The sequence below is a fragment of the Vicugna pacos genome, chromosome 35 (genome assembly GCF_048564905.1).
Source record: "Vicugna pacos chromosome 35, VicPac4, whole genome shotgun sequence".
In the NCBI taxonomy this organism is placed as follows: Eukaryota; Metazoa; Chordata; class Mammalia; order Artiodactyla; family Camelidae; genus Vicugna; species Vicugna pacos.
The window spans coordinates 13,982,208-14,006,798 of NC_133021.1; the positions used below are offsets into that span (position 1 = coordinate 13,982,208).

The 24,591-nt window shown below is 45.1% G+C and overlaps 1 protein-coding gene across 7 annotated transcripts in view; it reads right to left on the minus strand.

The window, feature by feature from the left end:
• The window catches only part of NRP1 (neuropilin 1), a 146,911-nt gene that overhangs the window by 116,459 nt on the left and 5,861 nt on the right, over positions 1 to 24,591 (minus strand). For all 7 annotated transcript variants that reach the window (XM_072955463.1, XM_072955458.1, XM_072955462.1 and 4 more), the window contains one exon: positions 24,282 to 24,456. In XM_072955463.1, coding sequence (XP_072811564.1) covers positions 24,282 to 24,456 — 175 coding nt within the window. The remainder of the gene's footprint in view (positions 1 to 24,281; positions 24,457 to 24,591) is intronic.

The window sequence follows — 24,591 nt, forward strand, 5'->3', positions numbered from 1 at the left end:
GCTGTGCAAACGGGGACTCCATCACCTCCGTGTGGCTGGTCGGGGAACTTGAGGTCCCGTCGCTGAGCTGACCCAGGATCACCCAGGCCACGTGGTGCTTTGGCATCGGGAGGGTATGGCATTAAACTACCTGCCACCTCAAGTCCTGTCCTCTTAGGCGGATCTTATAAACTTTTTATACTTGGCTTCCTCTTTGGTCAAATGGGAAGGATGATGCCTTGCTTGCCCTGTGCTTGTGAGGCTTAAAGATCACAGCCACCCACCACCAGGAACATGACACCAACGAGTTACAGGCCTAGGCTGGCAGGTTTCCAGGATGTAAATTCCATATTCTTCCCACAAATCAAAATACTCCCTCCACCAGCAGCCCCGCCACAACTGTAACTTCCGCCACCCATTCTTCATAACCATCCACTTGTGCCCAGAACTTAACCAGGTACCCCACCCCACTCCGACCCCCATCACATTTTCTCCACCAATAACCCCAAAAAGCACTGTTTTTAGATTCACTTTGCAGCTGAGAGCAAGGAGGCTAAGTGAGTTTGCCCCGGGTGTGGATGCAGAGCCGGTGGGTCTGACTCGTGGGCTGGGAGGTGCCAGGCGCTGGTTTGAAAAACGAGCAAGGCATTTGGTGCAGATCCCAACTCCACCTGGGGGATTTCACCAGCTACTGCCACACACAAAACTGTTCCTCTCCTGTCATGCCTCATTTCTGAGCCATTTTCTTAAAGGTTCACTAACATCTAGGTCATGCTTAGCGAACAGCGTGGAGAAAAAGCATTGTGAGTAGCAACTGAAACGTACACACTCTTATTTTCAATCTCCTAATGATTAGTTCTAGAATGATTAATTCCACAGGATCACAAGGCCTCTCCCAAGTTCGCTTTCACATGGAAAATAGTAATATTGTCTTTTCTCCCAAACAGGCTGAGCCCAGAGGCTTCATGTCAAAAAAACATTTCAGATTTCTCCCAGGCAGAGAATAACTTGACAAGGGAAACAGAACTGAAGAAAAGATGGGCTAACAGCTTTCTTACTCCCAACACGTACACGACTTAGACACATCTGAGAGCCACTATCTCCTCCCTGCCCAGCACAAACCTTTCCAATTATACTTTTAATCAAGAATTCCTTCTTCTGGTGTTACTTCCTGCCCTTCTGGGTTCTTATGATATTCAGTTTCCATCCTGGTCTCATCCTGTTTGGCCCCTTTGCGTAAAACCTAAGGAGCCTGGCCCAGGGCTTTCAAAGCCCCAGCGGTCTGTAAACAGGAAAGGTTTCCTCCGAGGTGGAGGGCCCCTCCTGGATCAAAAGATAGCTCTTGGATAAGGCCTTCCCCCAAATTTTCAACCATTAGCACTTCGAGATCAGATGCTGTCCTGGAGGGCACCCGACTAGCCATCCACCGGCAGAGGTGCCGGGCATCCTGCCAGGAGTCCAAGGGCCACACAGAAACTGCAGGAAGAATCAGTTGCAGCTGGTCTGTCTGTTAACGAGGAGGCAGGGCCTGGAGAAACATAACGATTTCCTCTGCGCCATGGTCCCAGCTGGTTAACAGCCACGGTGGGGTGGGAGGGGGGAGGCCGACTTCAGAGCACAAAAGGGGAGCCAGGGGGCTGCATGAGGTGCTCTGGCAAACTTGGGGACCCCAGAGTTTGGAAAGAATGACTTGACACAAAAAAGGCTGCTTTTACCTCCATGGCTTGAACGTGGCAGAACTGCTTTTGAGACATGGGAGCAGAAGCCAATGCTGCTAGTTGGAGACATCCTTCCACATAAAAGCCCTGCGTATGTTTTGTTTGAGAGTCAACTTAATTACTTTACAGCCACAGTTCCTATTTTCAAAGTGGGGGACATCTTTTTCCGAGGCAGCTCATCCTCCCCAGGTCATTTCATCAGAAGCTATTAAATTCAGGCAAAAATCTGTCCTCCACTGTCATGATAGTCTGCGTTCCTTTCTAGTTAATCACACCTGTTCTGTGACCCTCAGTCTGTAAAAGTGAAGTGAGGGGGGAAGGATCTGTTTTCTTCTTACCGAGGTGGGCAAACAGATCAAAGTCTGTACCAAAACAAACGAACATTTAAAGAAGACCTGCATTGGTCTTATCTACAGAGCTGCTCTTTTTAATTACCCGGCAAGGAAAAGGGGGTGTTTTGAATTCTTATCACACCCTTCTCTGTAACTCTCAGCTGGCACTTACAGACTGCCTGGTTTCTTTGGCTCTTTCCTTATTTGGATAATCTCCACCTTCTGAAATAGCTTAGAAACTTAAACCCCAGAGGAGGATACTACAGTTCTGTGTGTCTCCCTTCCGTACTCCGTAGGTACCAACAGGTCCATAACAACTTCAAGTTTAAACTCTACCTTCTTTCTTTCCAATTGACAGTGATCAGGACCCTCTTTAGTTATAATATGGGAGTGAGGTGAGGAAGTCAAAGGTGGTCAATGTGAAAGACTGTTGGGTTTCAGAATCTCTAAGTCAGACGGTGGTTAATAAGAAAGAAATGTTGCAGAGAATTGTGTTACAGCTCAGCTGTGACAGCAACCTGGATCCAGGCGAGAGATCAAGCAGCGCTCGGAGAGTTGGAGAACGCAGGTTTATACGCCAGCGGGCCCAGAGGAGTTAACACTCCAAGCTTTGGACCCCGTCTGCATGTTTACACAGGCTTTTATAGGCTGCCAGTTTACACTTTGCAACATCATATGCAAATAAGGTGTAACAAAAGTTGACTAATTAGGAACAAGCTTTGTAGAAATGGACCAATTAGAAGGGAGGGAAATAATCAATCAGGAGTGAGAGAAATAACCAATTAGGAATGCGCTCCTTGCAAATGAAGTACTAAAAAATGAACCCATCAGGAGCGAGCTCAGGGAACCAATAGAATCTTAGGGGTCAGTTCCACTTTCCTAGAAGCAAGCTGTTTCAGAGGCAAAAAGTGAGATAGAGCCGCTGGGCCAGGGAACCGGATGGTGCTGGCAGGAGAGTAGTGGCCCTGCCTGGGGGTCCTGCTGGTCTTTTTTATGGGGCTTCCCACCTCAAAAGGAAATGTGAAATGTGATGAAAGTGAAACTTTGCCCACACCACCAAACTGGGCAACAACTTAGAAAACATCTTCCTTACATTTCAGCCGTAGCACTTGAAAGCTGCTGGCAGCAGGGTGGGGAGGGGGGGCAGCTCTGGTCCCTCATCAGAGTAGAAAGAGGGGAAGACCATATGCCTTGAGTCTACACCATGCAACCCCCACAAAAGCAAAACAATCCATACAACCAGCATGACTTAATGTAAATGGTCAAATCAGTTCTTTGTAACTGAAGAGTGAGTTGCTCCAGGACTGTGTGCACCATGATGGTGTGTCCTGCCAGCACGCAAAGGAGCACCTTGTGACACTACAGTGGCCCAGTCCACCACAGTGGGGGACAGTAAGGGGACTCGACGGTGTGGGTGACCCTGCTGGTAACTCCGTTCTCAGATTTGCTGTCACACATTTTAGATGGGTAGCAACTATTAGAATGTGCTGAATGGCATTTGCACATACATATGTAATGTACTGCAACCATTTTTTAAAAATGTGTGAACCTTTCAAGTTAAAAGAGTTCAAGATTGCACCCGGACATCCCTGGGAAATCATGTTTTATGAGTTAGAAGTTTCGTGATGGTGTATTAAGGTGATCATTTCTTTCTATGGGTCCCTGTTGTACCCTTCATGATGACATAGTAAATAAGTTCCCTGCAAAGGAGGGGGAAGGCATGCCACTTAGAGCACCAGATCTTGGCTATGTACAAACTGGAGCAGACAACAAAGAGGAAAAGCAACTGAGCAGGAGAGGAAGTCGAACAGGTGAGGGCATCAGGAGAGCTGAGTTTGTACCATGTTGAAACTCCACTGTCTTCATCAAAGAGAAGAATCAGAATGTAAATCTGGGGTTATCTTCTCAGCAAGCTGCCAAGAGTGTGTGTGTATATATATACATATATTTATAACCTTCTACACATTGAAAAAAATGTGTATTATGATTGGAAGCTTATGATGGGAACATAATTTGGGGTCTTTTAGTAAAGCGTTCCTAACCGAAATTTTAACTACAGCTGTTATACGTACATGCTGCGGTGTGTGTGTGTGTGTGCAGGCAAGTTATTGTCTGCATTTAATCTGCGGAGGTCAAGTCCATTTTTCCCCAACTCTTTGTTCCTGGTGTGGGCTCACTGATCAGACACACTTCTGTTATGGGCCAAGGGCTGTCTACACGGAGCTCACATTGTTTCTCTAGCATAAATGAGACAGGAACAAAGAGTGTACCACCACTGCTGGACTCGGGTGTGCTGGTTAGGAAGGAAGCTGCTGTTGCATCCCTGGAGTCAGAAGGGTGGGTGCGTGTGTACATCTTCGTAAGACCCAGCAGTCCCCAAGAGCAACTCTCTTCATCCTCACTGTGCCAGAAAGATTCTGAATTCAGAGCACCTTCAGAAGGGAGGCAGACAACTACTGAAATAAGATAAAACATCTTTTATCCCCGTGGTCTCTAAGTTTCCTTGACAGAGAGCTGGTGATTGTCGATGACACAGTAGCCCTCCCCAGGAGATTACACTTGGTTTGTTTCCTTTGTGTTCTACAAGGTGGTCAAGGATGTCTTTTAGCTGCTCTACAAAGGGTCACCTAAGGAAAATCAATTGTATGCTTAACATCTGGGAAAAATATTGCCTCTTGGGTAGGTTCCATGAGAACAAAGTTGTTTCTCAGAAGATTTTCCCCTTCCGGCTTCAGCTTTGTTTTCCTAGGAATCGTGAGGTCGGGCTGGAATTAATGAGTGACAAAGCCCTTGAATGAATCGATACTGAGTGACATTCGTTTGCAGACATAGATGGGATGACTTTTGAGGGAGTCTGGGTGAATTTCTCAAGAAAGCATGCTAAGAGAGGACACAGGCAGACTCACAGCTGTCTGACAGAGGCAAACAGAAGCCCGACTTTATAGACGACACCCGACTCCACATATGTTGCAACAGCAGGCTGATTCATAGCTTCCTGGCTTAGTTTCCCAATTGCCTTGCAACCAAAGCAGATTTACTCCCTTCCCCGGACTGGAACTGGGATTCCCAATCCTTCAAGCTCAAGTCTTCCAAAAGAGAACACTGCAAAGCATGGCTCCCCATGTTTGACAGCCACAGATTCAGAGGTTTGCAAAGAACAGCTGAGTTTTCCATGAAGACAGGCATTGGCAAACTACGGCTTGCAGACCCCATATATCCAGCCGGCCCAGCCTATTTTTGTAAATAAAGTTTTACTGGAACAGGGCCGCATCCCTTCATTTACCTGTTACCTCTGGCGGCCTTCTTCTTCTTCTTTTTTTAAAATTTTTTTGAGGGGGGAGGTAATTTGGTTTATTTATTTATTTAGTTTTTAGAGGAGATACTAGGGATTGAACCCAGGACCTCATGCACATTGAGCATGCAGTCTAACAGTTGAGCTATACCCTCCCCCTGCTTTAAAAAAAAAAGTTTTCTTTTTTTAAAATTTTTTTGGGGGGAGGTAATTGGGTTCATTTACGTATTTATTTTTAGAGGAGATGCTGAGCATCATGCCCAGGACCTTGTGCATGCTAGACACGCACTCCCCACTTGAGCTGCGTCCCCTGTGCCCCCCAGCTGCCCTCTCGTAATGATGGAGGAGCCCAGTCACTGCGATTGGGTTGTTTTGCCAGAAAATCCTAAAATGTTTACGCTCTGGTCCTTTACAGACAGTGTGGCAATTCCTATTTAGAGTTTCCATTTATGTCATAAAAATAAAAATGTCTTTAAAAATGTAGATCTAATTTTAATTTACTTAAAAATTTTAAGGTATTAAATAAGTAATCAAAAGAAGTTACAATTCTGTATTTGAAAAAACCTTTAATAAATGTTGACAGACGCATTTTATTCGTATTTTTAATTGAAGAACAGACAGTTTAAAATGTGGCATTAATGTCTGGGCACTGCATAATGTTTCAGTCATACAGAGACATATATATCTTCCTTCTCACATTCTTTTTCACTCTAGTTTACTACAAGCCATTGAATATAGTTCCCTGTGCTAGACAGTAGAAACTTGTTGTTTATCTATTTTATATACACTAGTTAGTATCTGCAAATCTCGAAATCCCAATTTTTCCCTTCCCAATTCCTTCCCCTTTGGTAACCACAAGTTTGTTTTCCGTGCCTGAGAGTCTGCTTCTGTTTTGTAAATAATTTTCAAGTAAACATCACCAACCTCCTGTATCCCAGAAAACTACCCACAGATGAGAGTTGGTAATTGGTATCAAGAGCCTTAATACTGTTCTTACTGTGCGGTTCAGGAACCACACTTCCAGAAACCTCTTCTAAAGAGATTCTCAGAGATACACGCAGATGTGCACACAGAGGTGCATCTCACATTATTCACATTTACTTCTAATTCTGAGTAACTGAAAACAATCTGGATATTCTACGCACTTTGGATAAAAAATTATTTTCAAAGGATCATGTGATTTACAAAACACATGTTTTAAAAACTATTTCAGGGCCTCACTCACATAAAATGCTTAAAATGTAATTTTAAGAGAAAAGAGGTAGTAAATCAACTATACTTCAATTCTAAAAAGAGAGAAAATGGTAGGAACGAAGGTGTCTATAGAGAATCATCCCAATCTTTTTTTTTGAGCATACATATTTCTAAATGCAAAGAAAAAGGCTGGAAAAAGAGACATGAAAATGTAGATAGTGTTGTCTTTGAGTGCTAGGATTATGGGTGACTTATTTTCTTGTGTTTTTCAAATATTTATTTAAGGGGAAAGTATGCAGCCTGCCTCCCTCATCCATATGCAAACTCAGTGTGTGTACACATCTCCATAAAGGAACTATTGTGCAAAACAGAAGAAGGGGTTTGCCAAACCACACAGAACATTTTTATTTAGAACCATAAAAATGATAATTAAAAAAAAAAGAGAATCTGCAAACTTTGAGTTTTAAAAAAGTGATTCTACAAAGCACACGTGCCAGACTTCACTTGAAACAGAGACATTAACCCAAAAGCTGTCAATGGGCTGACGTAAAACAATGAGATTTTGACATTCATCTCTAATAACTCTGTGCTCAAGAAAAAGAAACAGGCATGACTTTTAATTTAAATAACAAAAATGCTTGTTCCAAATAAAGTGTTCTCTGCCCTTCCGTGGCTAGCCTATTCCCCAAAGAGGCCATTTCTGTGTGCGGATTAAAGATGGCGGGTTGGTCCCATCGGTGGGCCACCACTTTCTCCTCAAGCCCACGGCACGCCCTGCAGTCTGTTCTGCCACTTTTTCCCAAGAAGTTTTCTCGCATGCACTCCAGACGGCAATGACCAACGGATCAGAGGTACCAGGTGATGGCAAACATGTCTGCCGTCCTCCATGTGGCGACATAGCAGGTTTGGCAAGTTAATTCTAGCGCCCCCCCCCCCCCCGCATTCCCTTAAGACTAAGTGGCCAAACCCATTTCTACCAGCACTGAACTTGACCGTCTTCCTCCGCATGCAACAGAATGCTGCGTGTATATTTCAAAAGCATCTCGAGATGTCTGAGGCGGCGCCTACTGCCTCATCATTTTTACTGTTGATGTTACTGGTACTACGGTTCTTTCAGACCCGAGGACAGAGACATCTGTCCAGTCATTAACATCCCAGTTTCCAACTCCCCTCATATCCTACCCAGGTCCAGTCTGTCTCTGTCTCCTTGAGAATGCCTCTTTCTGTTTCCACTGCCACCAGCTGCGTTCAGGGAGTGATGGGGACTTCCCGCGGGAAGAGATGAAGATGCAACAGCGGTAAGATGAGGCACCTGCCCACTTACTTAGTCATTAACATCTTACTGAAGAATTGCTATTTTTATACCCTGACTAGGGATCTGAGGTAGGAAAGATCTCCTACCATATCCCTTTACCCTTTCTGTTGAATTTGTTCCACCTAAAGAGACAGTCAAATGGCTACTGGGGCTACCCACCAACCCCGAAAGGCACAGCTGACTGTGTTCAGTCCCCACTGAGAATCCTTTATGAATCACCCAAAGGGCACATCCCCAGGAGCCCTGCTGAGCTGACTTCTGGCAAACACATACTGAAGCAACCCCAGACCATCCTGGGAAGCCTTGGAGGTCACAGGCTCACTCCGCCCACGTCCAAGGCGACCTGGGCACACAAACACACAGCATGGCTGATGGCGGCAAAAAGCAATCGGGTAGCTTCAGGTGAGTTTAAATGGAGATGAATTTAGAAAAGATGATGCTGTGACACAACCCTGTTGAAATAGAGATGATGGGACAATATCAAAGTGCATCAATAACTTAATAAAAGTAGTTTTCAAAGCCTGCACTATTGGGAAAAAAGGGCTCATGATCTTAACGGCAGTATTAAGACAGACGGAAGCAGGAGGGAGGGTGTAGCTCAGTGGTAAAGCACCTGCTTAGCATGCACGAGGTCCTGGGTTCAATCCCCAGGACTTCATCAAAAATAAACAAACAAACAAATGAACTTAATTACCTCCCCACATGAAAAAAACAGATGGAAGCAACACAGTGCTAAATGACAGGAAACATTCAGTATTTCCAGAAGGATGGCAACACGAACATTTCATAACATCTGATCGTGGTGACTGGAAGACTGAAAGCCCTGCACTAGAAGCTGGAGGGTGAATTGGGATTGCCTGGGACCAGTAATTACAGCCAAAGAGGATACGACCTGAGTTAGAACAGCCGGCCAGTGCCAGGCGTGGAGAGCAGGCACCCACTGCTCAAGGATTCGGGGCTGGAGGTTGAGTGAACTTGGGGAACAAGAACAGCCCGGCTGGGGGCCGAACCACGGGGGGTCTGGGAGCATCACTGCCAGGAACAAACTTGACGTTCAGCCAACAGGTACCTCAGCCAGATGTTTTCTCTGTGCATCTCGTTTGAAGCCAAAGCCACGTCACAAGTGGGCCTGTCTTGGAACTGCAGGGAAGACAATGGTGATGGGCAGCTGGAGGGGCCCAGGGAGGACAAAGGGCGGTGTGCCTGCCTCCGAGGCGGCTCCCCTCGGTTGTCACCGTCCTCCTGGACTGTAAGTACTGTGAGGGCAGGACATCCCTCAACAGTAGCTGGCACATACCAGGCAGTCAACAAATGCGTCCTGAATGAATGAGGTAGCACGCAACAGCTACAGAGGAAGACTTTTAGCATCCAAACAAAGGAGCTTTAAGAAAGTGCCTGAATTCATCCCAGCGTTCAAGAGTCTGAGTTCCGAAAGTATTACTGTGTGTGCTTTTTCCTAAGTCTGTGTCGTGACGAATGTTTCCCGGTGGACTGGTGTTCACCACCAATCTCAGGACCTGTGTAATCAATATGTAAACCAAACCCTTAGACAACATTGATAAGAAACAAGAATAGTTTAAATCTCAGGGTCAGTCCCAGGAAACATGTAATGACAAAAAATAATGGGGGTTGACAGTTCAAGTTCTTTTTTTAGGATGGTGTTTAGAAATACTAGACATTTTTCAATGGTGGCTGGGAATTAGATAAATAACTCGACGTCAGTCCACCATTGATCATTTGCGTGAACAAAAATATGGCTCAAGTGGAAGAAACAGAGAAGAAAAGTACAATTAATATGTAAATTTGCTTCAGGCCCTTTTGATATTTGCATCTGGAACGACTTGGGCTTATTTTTTTCAACCAAGTTTCCTGCCTGTAATGGAATCATTAACATTCATCTCTTTTGGTGGCACCTCTGTGTTTAAAGTGTTCAGAAGCGCGTAGTCAGACGTGCTAAGAAAAGGCCGCACATAGAAACACAGCAAGTTCCAACCCCAGCTCTGCCCCTGTTCAGCCTCTGGCGAGTGGCTTTGTCTTTATACGTTTTGGTGATTTCACTCTAAAGTGGGTCTGGTGCAAATAAACAATTTCCCGAGGATGTGTGAATTAGCCGGTGCTGAGAAAGAGATCTGAAATGATGACGTGCTATCAATGCTAAGTCAAATTATGTAATTACACCTTTGTGAAAATGCTATTGTGGGAATAAATGAATCTGAATGTGGTATTTACAGTGTGATTCGCTTCCGAAACAGGATATTCATAATGGGCCCCAGCAGGCGACAACAGAGTGCCATCTTATCTCCTGTTGATAGACTGCAATTTCAGAAAATTATTTTTACAATGGAATCTGAATATGCTCCTTAATTCAAGACTGTTTTACAAATAGATACATAGCTTCCTGCATCGCTTATGCTGCCGTCAAGATGCAGTAAGGTGAGTTCGGGAACAAAGTCCCTGTTGTCATTCCTTTGTACTGTTGCCCATGTAATTTCCATTCTTTGCAATCTAATTTAACAAGCTACCTTTGAACAAAAAGATAAGGTAAAAGCTACTTCTGTGTTAAGAGATCAAACCCGAGTTTGGGTTAATACTCAGGTTATCAACCGCAGTTAAATGACACTTCGAACTTGCCTAGTTTCAAGAACAAACAACTCACTCCTACACAGAACTTCCACTGCCTGCAGATGGTAGACTCAGCAACAGAAGAACAGTACGCGAGTATTTCTGAGGCCCACGTTCCTCGTTCTTAAAAATAATCCGGTAGATAAAAGATAACAGACCTGTTAACGGGCAAGATTAAGGTCTAAGTAAAAAAATGAACAATTCCTTGGAATAAATGTTGCCAAAATAGAAGATGTCTGATACAATTTAGGGGTGGAAAACAGACATAAAATGTGTGTCTTGGAGGGAAAAAGATCAGGCAGAGGCTGTGCTGCAAAAGGCAGGGAGGGTCCGGGAGGAGCTGGGGCGGCTTAGATCATAGAGAGAAGAAAGGAAAAGATGGGAGGCTGAGGGGGTCTTGGAAAAACCAAAGAAAGGCTTGGAGATCAGGGCCAGGCTGAGTTGTCCAAAAAGACATCTTGGCATTTGCTTTTGTGGCCCCAGGAGTCCCCTGCACGAATCGAGTCCTGTTGTGTTAGAGGCAAAGGGGGCTCAGAGCACAGATGAGGAAGTGCGGGGGCAGAAGGATTAAAAGAGTGAGCCCACAGCTTCTTCGAGGCTGAGTCCCTTCCTGAACTCAGGATCCTGACGGCATCACTGGTGAAGGCCACATGTTAACGCAGCCAGTCTCCCAAGGGAACTGTAACCATGGCAACACGGGACTGGCCCAAAGCAGAACAAGCTGAGGGCGCGATCAGCCGTCGCGCCTGCCTCTGCCCCAGCCTCAGCGCCCCTTCCCCCCGTGGAACCACAAGAGCTGATCATCTGAGTCATTCTGTTCTCTGTTTGCAGACAAACTCAAGATGTGAGAGTGAGGATGTGTGATGGGTTTCCAGACTAGAGAGAGAACAGAATCAGCCAGAAACACCCCCAGAGAACTCGGGGTGAGGCAGTGACACTGGGGAGCCAGAAGGAGCGTGGAAACTAGCTGTGGTGGCCGGCGGGCTGCCGGCGCAGGGCTGGCTGTGCGCCTGCTCCTTCTCTGCCTCTTCCTCTCAGGTTGACACTTTCCATGCTGACCCACAGCTTTAAGAAATACTCAGCTGGGTTCATGTCCCAGTGGAGTTGCCAAAAAAATAGAAGGAAACACTGCGCACTCTGTGGTGAGAGAGGTGTGAGCCAGGGGAGCAGCTGAAACTCCTCACTGTCCGGGGCCGCCTCAGTCTCTCTTGTCTCCAGGACAGCATCTTTCTGTGGTCGCTCTAAGACACAGGGCTTGGTTTTCACCTGGTGACATGGACACACATATTGACACCATTCTGCACCCCGTGTTGCCCTCTCTAATGGAGTTCACATTTATGCATCTTCCCCAGCAAGTCTGCTGTGAAGTTAACCTGTGCATTTATTGGGGTTGCCAGCTGGAACGGAAGAAGACTCTAAATTATTGGTGTTAAATTTATGGAAAGGTGGTTTGGACGTGAGCCCAGATATGAATATACAACAGACAGGGTTTACAGAGTTGTGACACAGAGTCCCAAGAGTTGTGAGAATGTCAGAAAATACTCAGCAATTCGGACATATGCCTACAAGGTTAATACTTTTTATGCCTCTAACTCCAAAACTGATTACGGAGACGACTGCGAAACAGAGAGAAAAGCTTTCAGTCGAGCCACACCTCCGCATACTTTTGGAGATTTAGCTAAAGCTACTCACTCAGAGAAATGCTAGGCTTTTCAAAGTCGAGGCTTTTGGAGGAAAGCTGTAAGTTTGACTCCAGTGCCCGGGAAAATGAAGGGTTTACCATGGAAATGAGAATAAGTGTGAATTGCTATAGTCTGGTTAAGTTAGAGCCTTTCCTGGGACACTGACGTGGCTCCTCCGCACTGGGTGAGCACACCGGCCAGTTCCACTCAGCAAATACTAATTGTGCAGCTGCTACAGGTGAGGCTCCAGGCGAGGCTCTGCAGGGCCGGGAGCCGCCGGCAGCCTCTGCTTTCGAGCACCTGACCAGCTAGCTGGGGGAACAGCAACGAAGTATTAATGATCATGACAAAATATGGATGAACGTAAAGAACGTGAATGACGTATAAACACAGCTCTGGGGGCTTCCGAGGGCAGAGAGAAAGGCCATATTTCACTGCTAGTTGGTGACCAGGTGTGGCTCTGCCAAGCACTTGTCACTGCAGATGGAGCCAGATGATGGTACCACTTTGATAGGGAGCCGGGTATGTGGAGGGCACTCACCCCTCACACATCTGTTAAGGAGACGCCCCGGGAAGCAGGGTGAGTCTGAAGAGCTCCACAGTGGCCATTTGGGTTGAATACACAAGGGAACCACAGGAGAAAGACCAGAGAGGCAGGTGGGAGCTACATGGTTTAATTTTGAGTTCAACTGAACGCATATTTAGAGGCTAAGCATCACAGAGGAAGCAAGGGGAAAACGGGGGGCTCTCGATGCTCCTAAGCAGGGCAGAGGATGGGGACAGCCCCCTTAATGAGGCACAGCTCTAGGGATAGGTCCACAGGTGTCAGAACGTGAGCGGTAACAGGAGAAACAGAACAGAATAGATGACCGTGAAGGATCGTGGAGACACGTGATTTAGAGGCCTTCAACTGGCTATTTGGGGCACAAAGAGGAATCAGGAGACGCCCCAGAGTCTCAAATGTGCATAAGCAGAAAAGGGAAGGATCAATACGAGGAAGAAAAGGAGGGAGAGAAATTATCGGTGAGGGAAGATGTCGACTCGGATGGTCGGTTGGGGTGATGGTCTATCATCCCGGCAGTCGGCATCATCCGGGAAGACTCTGCAAGTTTAATTCCAAGGCTTTGGCCAAATCGAGTTGGACAGAAATGTGGGAATAATCTGAGCTGAGTGGCTCAAAAAGGCAATTCAGGGAGAAGACATTTGGGGCCACAGCCAAATGTTGGCCAAGGCCTCTCCTGGAATGCTGGAGGGGAAGAGGATCAGGCCAAGAAGGGAAATGGCCAGAGAAGTGGCGATGAAACCAAGATGGCACAGCACGATGAGACGCAGGAGAGAAGACAGCTCCCAGGCTGTGGACCAACCAAAGGTTGAAGCGAGGAAAGGCCAGCACTTTGGGGCAAGCAGTTCAGTCAACTGGACGGGACAGGAATTAGGCTGAGAAGGGTTAAAGGAGCAGCTGGTGTTCTGGGGTGTAGACACCGTGTTCAAAGCCCTTAGCAGTAATAGGAAAGGGAGGGAGAGGTGAAAGTTTTGTTTGAAGGGTAACAGGTCCAAGGAGGGTTTCTTTCACTCATGAGTGGAAAGTCCTACAGAATCTATGTGACCCCAGAGGCCCACGTGGCCCCAAGAGAAGGAAAAGCCAGCACCTTCAGCTGAAGCTCCCAGCCCCACGCAGCTGTGGGCATTGAAAGGGAAGCAGGGCTGGGAGGACTCTGGGAGGCTGCAGACATAAATGTATACGAAAAGGCCCTTTTCCAGGGCGAGGTGGTGAGAAGGAACTGAAATGGTAATCCCTTCTCAGCCACTGCCCCGAGGGCCTTCCTGCAAACGTGCTTTTTTCATCAAGGCCACTGAGAACCCTCCACCACTGGGGAACCTGTCATGACCAAAAGAGGAGGGAGGACACATCCGGGCCAAAGGGCCCCAGGCTGCTAGAGATGGGCGGGGGGAGTGGGAGGGACCATCAACCTGAAAACACTTATTTTCCCAGCTGCTTCTCCCTATGAATTTATAACACAAAATCCATACAGTGTCCGCTTTCTCGGACACAAATATGATGGCCCTGGTTGGCTTCACTGACGGGAAGACCAGACATCCCCAGTAAGCGCCACCAGGATTTGGGCTCCCGCCTTAAAACCTGGCCTGGCTACCATCTGACTGGACTCAGGCGTGCCGGGAAAAGTAAAGACTCAACAAAAAAAAGTCATTCATGTTATGATCAAGTTTGTGACACTGAGACAGCATCTTCCCTGAATTTTCCAGAAACTCCACCCGTCTAGATTTTTGGAAGACTGCAATTACAACACACTTCCCCAGCCAGCTTATTACAGCAACATCCACAAATTCTGGGGTTAGGGGAGGGGAGAGTCTAGCCCAGCGGCAGAGCACGTGCTCAGCATGCACGAGGTCCTGGGTCAGCCCCCAGTCCCTCCTCCATTAAAACAAACAAACGAAAAAACAAAACGACAAAAAAAGAAATTCTGGCTGCCTGGATACGCCCCGAGCACAAGACAGTGTCCCCGCAGCGGCCGTGTGCAGGGCTCCTGAGATATTTATAAGTGCCTCCTCCCAAGGATGGAGATGTTATTGTTTACGGTCTGAACTTATTTTAAGGAACAAAGCCCGCGGACGCACTTCCTGTTAGAGGGGGACCTGGGCTCTCTTTAACGTCTTTCTCTCGCATCCCAGAGCTGCTTCCACCTCCATTATCTCATCCACACTGTGCCGCTGAGACTGAGGCTGAAGAAGGCAGGCATTTGGTTTTCTTCAGAAAGAGAAGGAAAAAGATGAACTGAAGCTGCATCTGGGTTGACACCGATCCTTGGGGTGTCACGTCTTCCTGAGCCCCACTGGATCCCCCTGTGGAAAGCGCAGTGTTAGGGATGCCCTGACCCAGCCGGGCAGGGGAGGTGACCCAGCCCGATGGCCTGTGTCCTCTCACGGACGGGAATGAGTGGCAGAGCGGCAATCAGGACCCACGTCCCTATGCTCCGCAGAACACTTGTCACAGGGAGCCGCTAACATGGTCCCCTGACGATCAGAAATCCCCAGCTCGTGTTAATGAACCAGCCCGTCCATCAGGGATGATTCAAGATACAGACGGAAGTGAGGCTGTGTCTTCAAGGACTCAACCAGCAGAGCCTCACAGTGATTCCACAGCGTCCCCAGCCAGGGACAGAGAAATTGGCACCGGAATAAACGGTGAGGAAGAGGCAAGACTTTTTTGTTGGAAAAAAATTTCAATCAGTGCGAAGGAAGCCCCACCCTTAGCTTAGCACTGAAAAACTGAAGTGATGGGCCACCCCGTGTAGATGCTACAAAGACAGGTTTGGTGATATTTTGGCTCCAGTGGGGCCAACATCATAGAAGAGAGGTGGGCTGTGTGTGCCAAAGAGCCTGGCCCTACTCTCTGTCACTGTCCAGACAAGCTCCTGGGGACCAGAAGCTCCAAAATGCACATTCTGATGCCTCTGATAAGGGGGGTGGGGGTGGGGAAGGGGGAATCCAGCCAGATGCCCTGCAATGCAGCCACCACCTCTGTATCCAGGGAGCGGCCACCCAAAGGGAAGACACACTGTCACCTACAGTCACCAACCAGTTACAGGACAAAGAAGGGACCTGAGCAGACCGGTTTGAGAACAGAGGTGCAGACAGAGGTGCAGACAGACTCAGATGAATGGCGATGTGTTATTTACATCGGTTGTCATTTTTTCGAAAGAGTGGCTCCAGAAATGTGCACCTTCACACATCACAATCGCCTTTTCTGTGACCATATCTGCTAACAAATGCCCACTTCCTCAAGTTCCCCAGGATGGGCACGCAGGTGTGACCGAGAGGAAGGGAGAACAGAGGTCTCAGTCAGCCAGGTGTTTCTACACCCTAGAGACCACATAATCTTGAATCAGACCCAGTCACATGTGCTGCCACCAAGTTTGTGGGGCTCTGTGTCCTTAAAGGGCATGCTCTTTTGGTTTTTAAATTTGGAAATTTAGTGCTTCTAATTTTTCAAAGCCACGTAGCCAGGACTAAGATTTTGACCACATCCCAATTTTTCCCATGCCATTTCACAGACTGCCTGTATCTCACCCAATGGCTGCCCCGCTCACAGCACCCGCTCGCTGGAGGGTCAGACAGGGAGCTGGAATCGGGACTGCACTGACTGGCCTTTGCCACCTCTGGCTGTCCCACAGAAATTTAAGAACGTGAACGGGGAGACGTGGAGTGTCCTCTTTCAGACGGGACTGGCAGTGCTCGCCAGTGACACTCCAATCTCTCCGGAGCAACGAGCTATCACCTCCAATCTGGTTGGCTGCTGGCTCCAGTATCTGACCAGATAAAAACAACACACTCTGGAGCATCTGTTTCTTCTCAAAAAACACTCTTCTGTTTCTCACAGGAACCCCGTGCCTCGAGCAAACATTCTCTCTTTAACTCTTGAGACACCGTGGCCAACACAAGTACAGACATTTTACACACAGGGGAGCTGTGGGAAAGGAAGACTTTCCTGCTGTTTGCCTGAGGTTGAGCAGATGAGCGGTGCCTGGAAGAGAAGCCAGGCTTCTTCCTCCTGGGCTGGCGAGGACCTGGCACCTGCCAGGATCTGGTGCTCAACGTTTGTCCCTTGAACCAACCGTGTACGTGGAAACTTGGTGCTGGCTGGTTACTAGGCTTCCAATAAATATTGTATGTATATGTGCCTTGTGCTTTCAGACTCCGTCAACCAAAGGAACCAGAATTTAGATATCCACCCACCCCAACCGCCCTCCTTAGGATTTCATTGCTGAGTTAAGGCAAGTTAACTTGGTGGAAAAATCACCACTGGGTGGGCAGCTTCTGTGTACAGTTTTTACTCGCGCTTCACTTGACCCGAACCCAGAGTTTCAAAATTAAGTCTTTCCTTAGAATGAGCCGCTCTGGAGTCAAACTTTATTGTGTTTCACAGAAGAACATGGCCACTGAATAAAAACGAATCTGGCAGTATGTTATCAGAATGGGGACTTCCGAAAGGCACACCCCAAGCACCTTCACTCACAAAGATGGAAAGCTCTTTGATGCAGCAGCTGAGCCTTTGGGCACAGTTAGTTTACCTTTTCTAAGCCTCTGTGTTACCATCTGCAAAATGGGGCAATAGGAAGACTGAGTGAGATCAAGTGAGAGAAAACACGGAGTGCTTAGTGAGCACAGGGGGGACCAGAGAGTGAGGACCTGACACTCTAAACACCCTATTGATTATTTAAATTAGAGGAGAAAAAACATCTTGACCGTAAGGAAGATAGAGGACGTGCACAAGACAGACCTGGGCTTGAGGAGGAGAAAAACCATGTGATGAAGCAATTGAGTGGACGGAAGCCAAAAGTTTTTTTTTTTTTTTTCCTCTCCACTCTTCTGCAGAATTGAGCAGAATTCTGAACGAGCACACTGAAAGGAGCTCACTTTCTAAGCTATCCGGAAAGACTGCATGACTTCAGCCATAAACCAGCATAATGTGTTTGGCGTGTGTCACAGCCCATTTGAGAGCTACCCCGACCTTCTGCCATCCTAACTGACCTGGATACTGGACACAGCATCATCAACCGGGGGAAAGCAGCAAAGATCTCTGGAGGTGCGACATCCTGCCAAGTCATCTACTCCTCCAATCAGGACTGATTACAAACACCCAATTAAGAGGCATTTGGAACCTGATCTGAACACTAATCTCGCCTCTTGTTCTTCTTGGAGGCTTAATGATCAGCGTTGGTGAATATGACAAGGACAATCAGTTCAGTTCATTTTGTAGCCTCCCTCCCATGCACGCGCGCACATGTACGTGTTTGTGTGTGTGTTCCTGGTCGAGTGTGTCAGCACGTGTGCAAGGATCGTGTTTTATGCTGGAAGGAAGGGAGCTGAGAAGACGCACGCCGGCTGCCGGCATAAGTCCCACTTGGATCAGTTTTGAAGTGCCTCCTCCCCAAAGGGAAATCTGGTTGGAAATGCCCCGCCTGTGTTGATTCAACTGGATAAGATTTCAACTCGTCGTCTCTTTCGGCTTCTCACCAAGGTTGCTGCTCCCCAATTATAGAAACACCCAACACACAGCCACCTTGTAAATGAGAATCAAATGGGATTGCTTATAGGAAGGAATGAAAAAGGGAATGAACTGTATGAAACACTGGGGTTCTGTTGAACTTAAATCAGCACTAATGGGGGCAAAAATCGAAAGGAAGAAAGTAGATAATCATCTGTCTGAGCGGCAAGCAGGGATGCTACAGGTGGCGGCAGCAACCTTGACTTCCGCTGTTCTGAGAAGAGTACATTTTTACCCACTCAGCCATTTTTTAAATTGAATTTTAGCTTGATGGTGGTGTCTCTCACATCGTCCATACTGGGAAGTTACTGCAGATTGAAATTAAAGGATGAGGGAAAAGAAAGCAAAGGAAGATTGCTCAGGATCTGCCTTGCACAGAGAGTGGGCTCCAGACCCCAAACTTTATTTTAACATAATCGCAGTCAAAGCAATAAATACCAGATATTTCTGCAGGAGTCACCGACAAAAATCAGAAAATGCTTCATTAGGACTCTGATTTTTGATGAGAAAAGGAAGAGTATGCATTTTTCTGTCTCCATTCCAAAGAGTTTGGTTATCTTCAAAGATCTATAGACTTCTAAGACTGATTTTGAAATTTAAAAGAATTTGTATTACAAGTCACGATGGCAGCTGTCCTTGGGGCGAAAGGTTAGAGACTGGAGGCGGAGGTGAGGGGGCCTCTTCCTGGGAAGCTGGAAATGTCTGCTCTGCACTGGTGACGTGGACATAACCACGGAACCAAATTCTACACTTTGTAAAATTGTATCAAACATTACACTGACTTGGTGTATTTTTCTAAATATAGATCATAATTTAATCGACTTCTAGATTTCATGTAAAAAAGAGAAGTATTTTGGCATAAAATCCCCACTGTTTCCGTAAAACAAAGTCTTTGTTTGCTTTGGTTTAGGTGATGCTCTAAAACCCAAGACTAGGACAGAGGGACACTCTCGCCTCAGGTACCAAAAACTCACATATCAAGATAAGTAACATTTGAATGCAATTTAAAAATATATATAAATTAATGCAAAAATCCATGCTGAACAAGTAAGTAAAGATCAACAAAAGATATTACTAGAGAAACTAAAAATGAATCTTATATCCCCCAAATTGCCTACAAAAGACGAAATGCCCATTGTGTAATTAATTACACTTCCAGGAATAATCAGATTTGAGAAACCAAGGGCAGATTAGTTTTCATTCAGTGAGCTTATAGTCTATGAACATAAATGAAATGAGTAGGGTTTCAAAGTATGGAACAACTTAGGTCGCTTTAAAAGTAGCATTAAATGGGGTGAGGATATAGCTCAGTGGTAGATTGCCTGCTTAGCATGTGTGAGGTCCTCGGTTCAATCCCCAGTACCTCCATTTAAAAAAGAAAAAAAGAAAAAAAAAAGATGCAATGTGTGATTTATTCCAACAAAATCCCCAAACTTGAGTTTCACCTCTATTTAATTACAATTTTATGGTGATTAAACTTCCTATGAAGTTACCAGAGTGAAATCTTCCATTGATTGGATGGAATTAGGACAAAGACATGTATTTATTGGTTCGCCCACAAAGAAGAGACCACAAATCTAAATTAGGGACTGAAAAGCATCTCTGTGATGTCAGCTGTGTGTCCTGCTGAAACCCTACCGCGCAGCCCTGACCAATCAGGCAGCAGAGTCAGGAACGCGTCACTCAGCCCACACGTCTCCCCCCATCACCACCACCTTTCTAGACTCTCTTTCTGGAGCTTCACATTCATTTTCTTCATGTTTTTAACCCAACGTCTGTGAAATTTTTATTGCTCCCCTGATGACGACATCCGATCTGAATGTAACCACACACCTCTCTGCACAGCGGTGTTTGTCACAAACCATTATAAATTATCATGCTGATAGTTTGCACTGCTGGGAAACCGGAAAAGCTCCATAAATTCTAACTACTGTATCGATGACATTCTTGTTTATTATGCTCTAGATATAAAGTTTTATAAGATTCAAGATGGCAGCCTCACCACTGAAGGAAACCCAGTGGAGTAAGACCCAAGCAGCACAATGGGAATGCGGAAACCACCCTCACCGCGCAGGGAGCACTGCTCTCGGACAAGTGCTTGGCAGGCTGCTCTTCTCTCTTTTCTGCTTTGACCCTTCACCCACATGGAGGAGACGGCTGGTGCAAAACAGAGAAATCACATTCCTGCTTCCCCCTCGACAGCCTCTCCTGCACTCAGAACATCCTGTAGCCACCTGTAGCTGCCTCTTATATCAACATCACAACACCAACCAGGCAGTATGTTTAGCTAGACATCTCAGCACAACGCTGGCCCACAGATGGACGCTCTAAGGCTCCACTGACTGATTGATACCACACCTTTGTTCAGTGAAAAATTTCAGGGCATTATATTATGTTTTTAATGCTTATTTGTAATGAGACCTGATTCAGGGCTGGCATAAATAGACACTGTTGATTTTAAAGCTATCAGGCTCAACTTGCACGTTCACACAACTTAGGGAAATATCCACCATCAAAAGCTTTCTGTCAGGTTAGCACCGCTTACTCCTGCACTGGGCCAGTCTTGGTGTTATTCACATGAAACATTGTGACTGTGCATTTTATTGTATGGCTAAAATTATAAAAAGATATTTTAATGAAATAAATAATAAAATGTAAATAAAAATGATTTTTTCCTACCACAATTTACCTATTTAATTACTTATTCATGCCTACACTCTCAGAAAAAATTGTTTACTTGGGTCTCTGGGATGTTTTTCAATAAACAAATGTGTGAAGGAGTCGATCTCTTGAGTTTTCACACTGTGGAAGTTGACTACACAAATGCTGACAGTTTCAAGAGAAGATTCAGGGTGAATTCTATGCAGATTGTCCCATTATTAGGTGAATATATTTAGTTTGACATATGCTTCATTTCATATGTCCAAATGTTCCAACAATCACCAAGTTGTTAAAGATACCATAATAATGATAATTTCTTTTGAGAAGACCTCTTCACTTTTCAGAGGGCTTTCCTATCTGCTACCCTATTTTATCTTACTTATGACACTGGCACAGGAAGTGCTTTTTACTGTCATTAGACAGATAATAAAGATGTTAACATCTCAAATAAAACAAACAGCTTATTCTTAACAGAAATGATAACTAACAGTGTACTGGTTCTCTGAATGTGACGTATCATATCAAATACGTTTTTGGAAGTAGCCTAATATAAATTACACACAAAAAAACCCATCCCACCAAAAGCCAAAGGTCTTTACTTTTGCATACCCAACAACTTATGAAGTCAATGAACCGATACCTAAGGAGTTTCTAGTGTTTTCCTTTTTTTTGCTTTTTGTTTTTTTTCTAGGCAATTCTAACCCCCTGTAGATGTTAAAGCTGTGGTTTCTTCTCACAACCTTTACAAAAGGAAATAAGAATCGTGCCACCTTTGGAGAATGTTCAACCGCAACCTTCAACAGTGGCAGACACAACAGAGTTGTGTGGACCAGTCAGGAAAGATTAGTGACAGCAGTGTTGATCTTCCAATATCATTTTTGGTATTTTCATTGATCAAACGATCAGGTAGCCAACACTTGAAAACATGGCATGAAGACATTTTCCAGGGCCATAATCTCCACTGACTACATGAGCTAAATATATCCGCCTTCAAGGAGAACAAATCCTACTACAATTAAAAAATACCTTACTCTGCATCATTAAAAACCAAAACCAAAAACTCACCATTATCGTTACAGAAACAATCTTTTGGACCATGTCATTTTCTTGAATACCTTGTTAATATCACTAGTGAGGTCTTTCCCTCTGAATTGTAATTATCCTTTTCTTTTCTTATCATCTTTAAAAAACAACACTTAACAAAAAAGTTGCTTCCTCCATCCTACCATACTCTACTTCATATCAGGATGTGTCAGAAAATTATTGAAGGGTTGCTGTGTATCAGACACTTGTGAACACTTTACACACAGTAACTCATGCAATCAGCTTCTCCTTCTCACCCTCCTGTGCAGCTGGGCGCTAGAAACGCTCACACCAGCTCACACCGACCAAACATGCACGTGTTTTTGCAAGTCTGTGCACAATGACATTACGTGGGTAGCTTGAAATTAGCCGTGGTAGGAATATTTACACTACAGAAATTGGCAAACATTACAGATCAGCACTTTATCTATCCCTCCTGACTTCCAGTGGTTAAGCATTGACCAGCACACCACTGCTAACAACTACTGACTATTCTGAATTCTTTAACTGTTATATTACATAGACACATGCAAGGTCAAGACTTTCAGATCAGGAATTATTAGTAAGCATGAGTTTACTGAACGCTAACAGCACCTTATTTTGAAGAATAATGTTATTACTTGAGTACATTTTACCAGAGTTCCTTAAAATAGCTCTTACAGCATTTAAGTATTGTCAAAAAGCAAAAAATAAAACAGAATAAAATACAATGAAATAGAAAACAAGTCTCCAGGCTGTCTAGGTGACTGACATTGTAAAAACCGCCATACAGAATATTGGCCAAAAAAAAAAAAAAAAAAAAAGAATGAATTCCCTGTTTCCAAGCAGTTACTGGAGCACTCTATTAATGGCAACTTTCACACAAGATTAAAAAGTCAATATAATACCCTGAAGCACTTCTGAATCACAGAACAAAGATTAAATTGAAATCGGCATGATTTCACTGGCGCAGTAGTGTATGCTGATTATGTGGAAATTGATCAACAGTATATAATTGTATGCTAATTCTCTAAGCACCAGATGTTCAATTAACCAGATGACCTCATTTCACTAACCCTGAAAAAACTAGTTTCCCCCACCAACCCGACAGGTTCTCGAGGACTTCCTTCAGGTGGGAACATTTTCATACTATTCTGTTCTTCTCTAAAAGGGTTATGTGTTTGCAAAGAAAATATTTTAAATAATGAATCCGCCTGCAGGATAATGTTTATATCCTACAGACATTGTACACAATTACATCTAACTGACCCATTTTAGAACTTGGGTGAACAGATCAGATCAGTCCCTGAGAAGCACTTTAGAAGTAGGGTTTAAGCAGACGATTTTCCTTTGCTAAAACTATTTTAATACCTAGCTGTCACTAAAGATCAACACTCAGATTCAGGTCTCTGTAGAATACATCCCGGGCAGCGTGCACAGAATGGAATGAAGTGGACGAGACAGAGACAGGTGGTCTGCTGGATGTCCAGGGAAAAGAGCCACTCTGGATCGGAGTGGACTGCTGCCCACGATCTTAAAACACACTTCCCAACGGTGGAAAGCAAAACCCTCACACCAGGGCTTTCATGCAAAGTGATCATTTTAAGTGTAATTTAGACTGTCTCTCTCATGAGAATGTTTTCATAATAATGAAACCTGCATAAATTGATGCTTGAGTCACTTAACCACAGGAGACAGGAAGACTAAACCACATGAATAAAACACGGATTCATATTCCAGTGCCATGATATTCACTGTGCATGAACTTTTTTTTAGCATTTCCATAAGAGATTTTAATCTACTAATAGACATTAATCTATTAGATCTATTAATGTCTACTAACAGACATTAACTTACTCTAAAAATCCCTCATCAAACTTGCCCTATATTCCTTGCTTCTTTTCAATGACACTTGGCTTTGGTCATGTCAAACTCAACAAGACAAATACAGTTCTTAAGTCATAAAACGCACCCCAGATTTGCTAAAATAAACAAAACCCCACCAACCTCACCGTCTGCCAATGCAATTTATGTTAGTGACCCACGATATTTCATAAAAACTCAAGTGAGAGTTTGGGTTTCTAATTCTTTGCCTTCCCAGGAGAAAAAGAAACCCATATACAGGTTTCCTAACCAAAGAGTTCCAAACCCAAAAGTGTCCACAGGAAAAAGCACATGAGAGATTACGCATTTAAATATAATCTCCCTGGTTTGGGGAACTCAGAAATCACTTAACATAATTTAATTTGCACACCATCGGCACATGATCTGGCCTCCCGGATGGCTCCCGCTTTCCCCACAGACACGTGCGCCCACTAGGTGGTGCTGTGGCCCCCTGTTCAAACATCCGCACTTACTTGCAGTCCCTGTCCTCCAGATCAAAGTGAGGGTTGAAGTTGATCATAATTCTCTGATAGGGGTCCGGAGCCTGAATCAGCCATTCACACTTTTCACTTGGGTGGTAAGAATTAGGATAACCAGGAGATGTCAGGTAGCCGGGGCTTTCAATTTTTATAGTATCGCCACATTTATCTGCAATAAAAATAATATTTCAGTCCACCTTGCCCTGACAACCAGTTGGGTGTTCTAGCTTTACATATAAATGACTGGGTCTTAAGCATTCCATAACTTTTGAAGGGGAACTCCGAGAGGTCCCTGCCGGTCCCT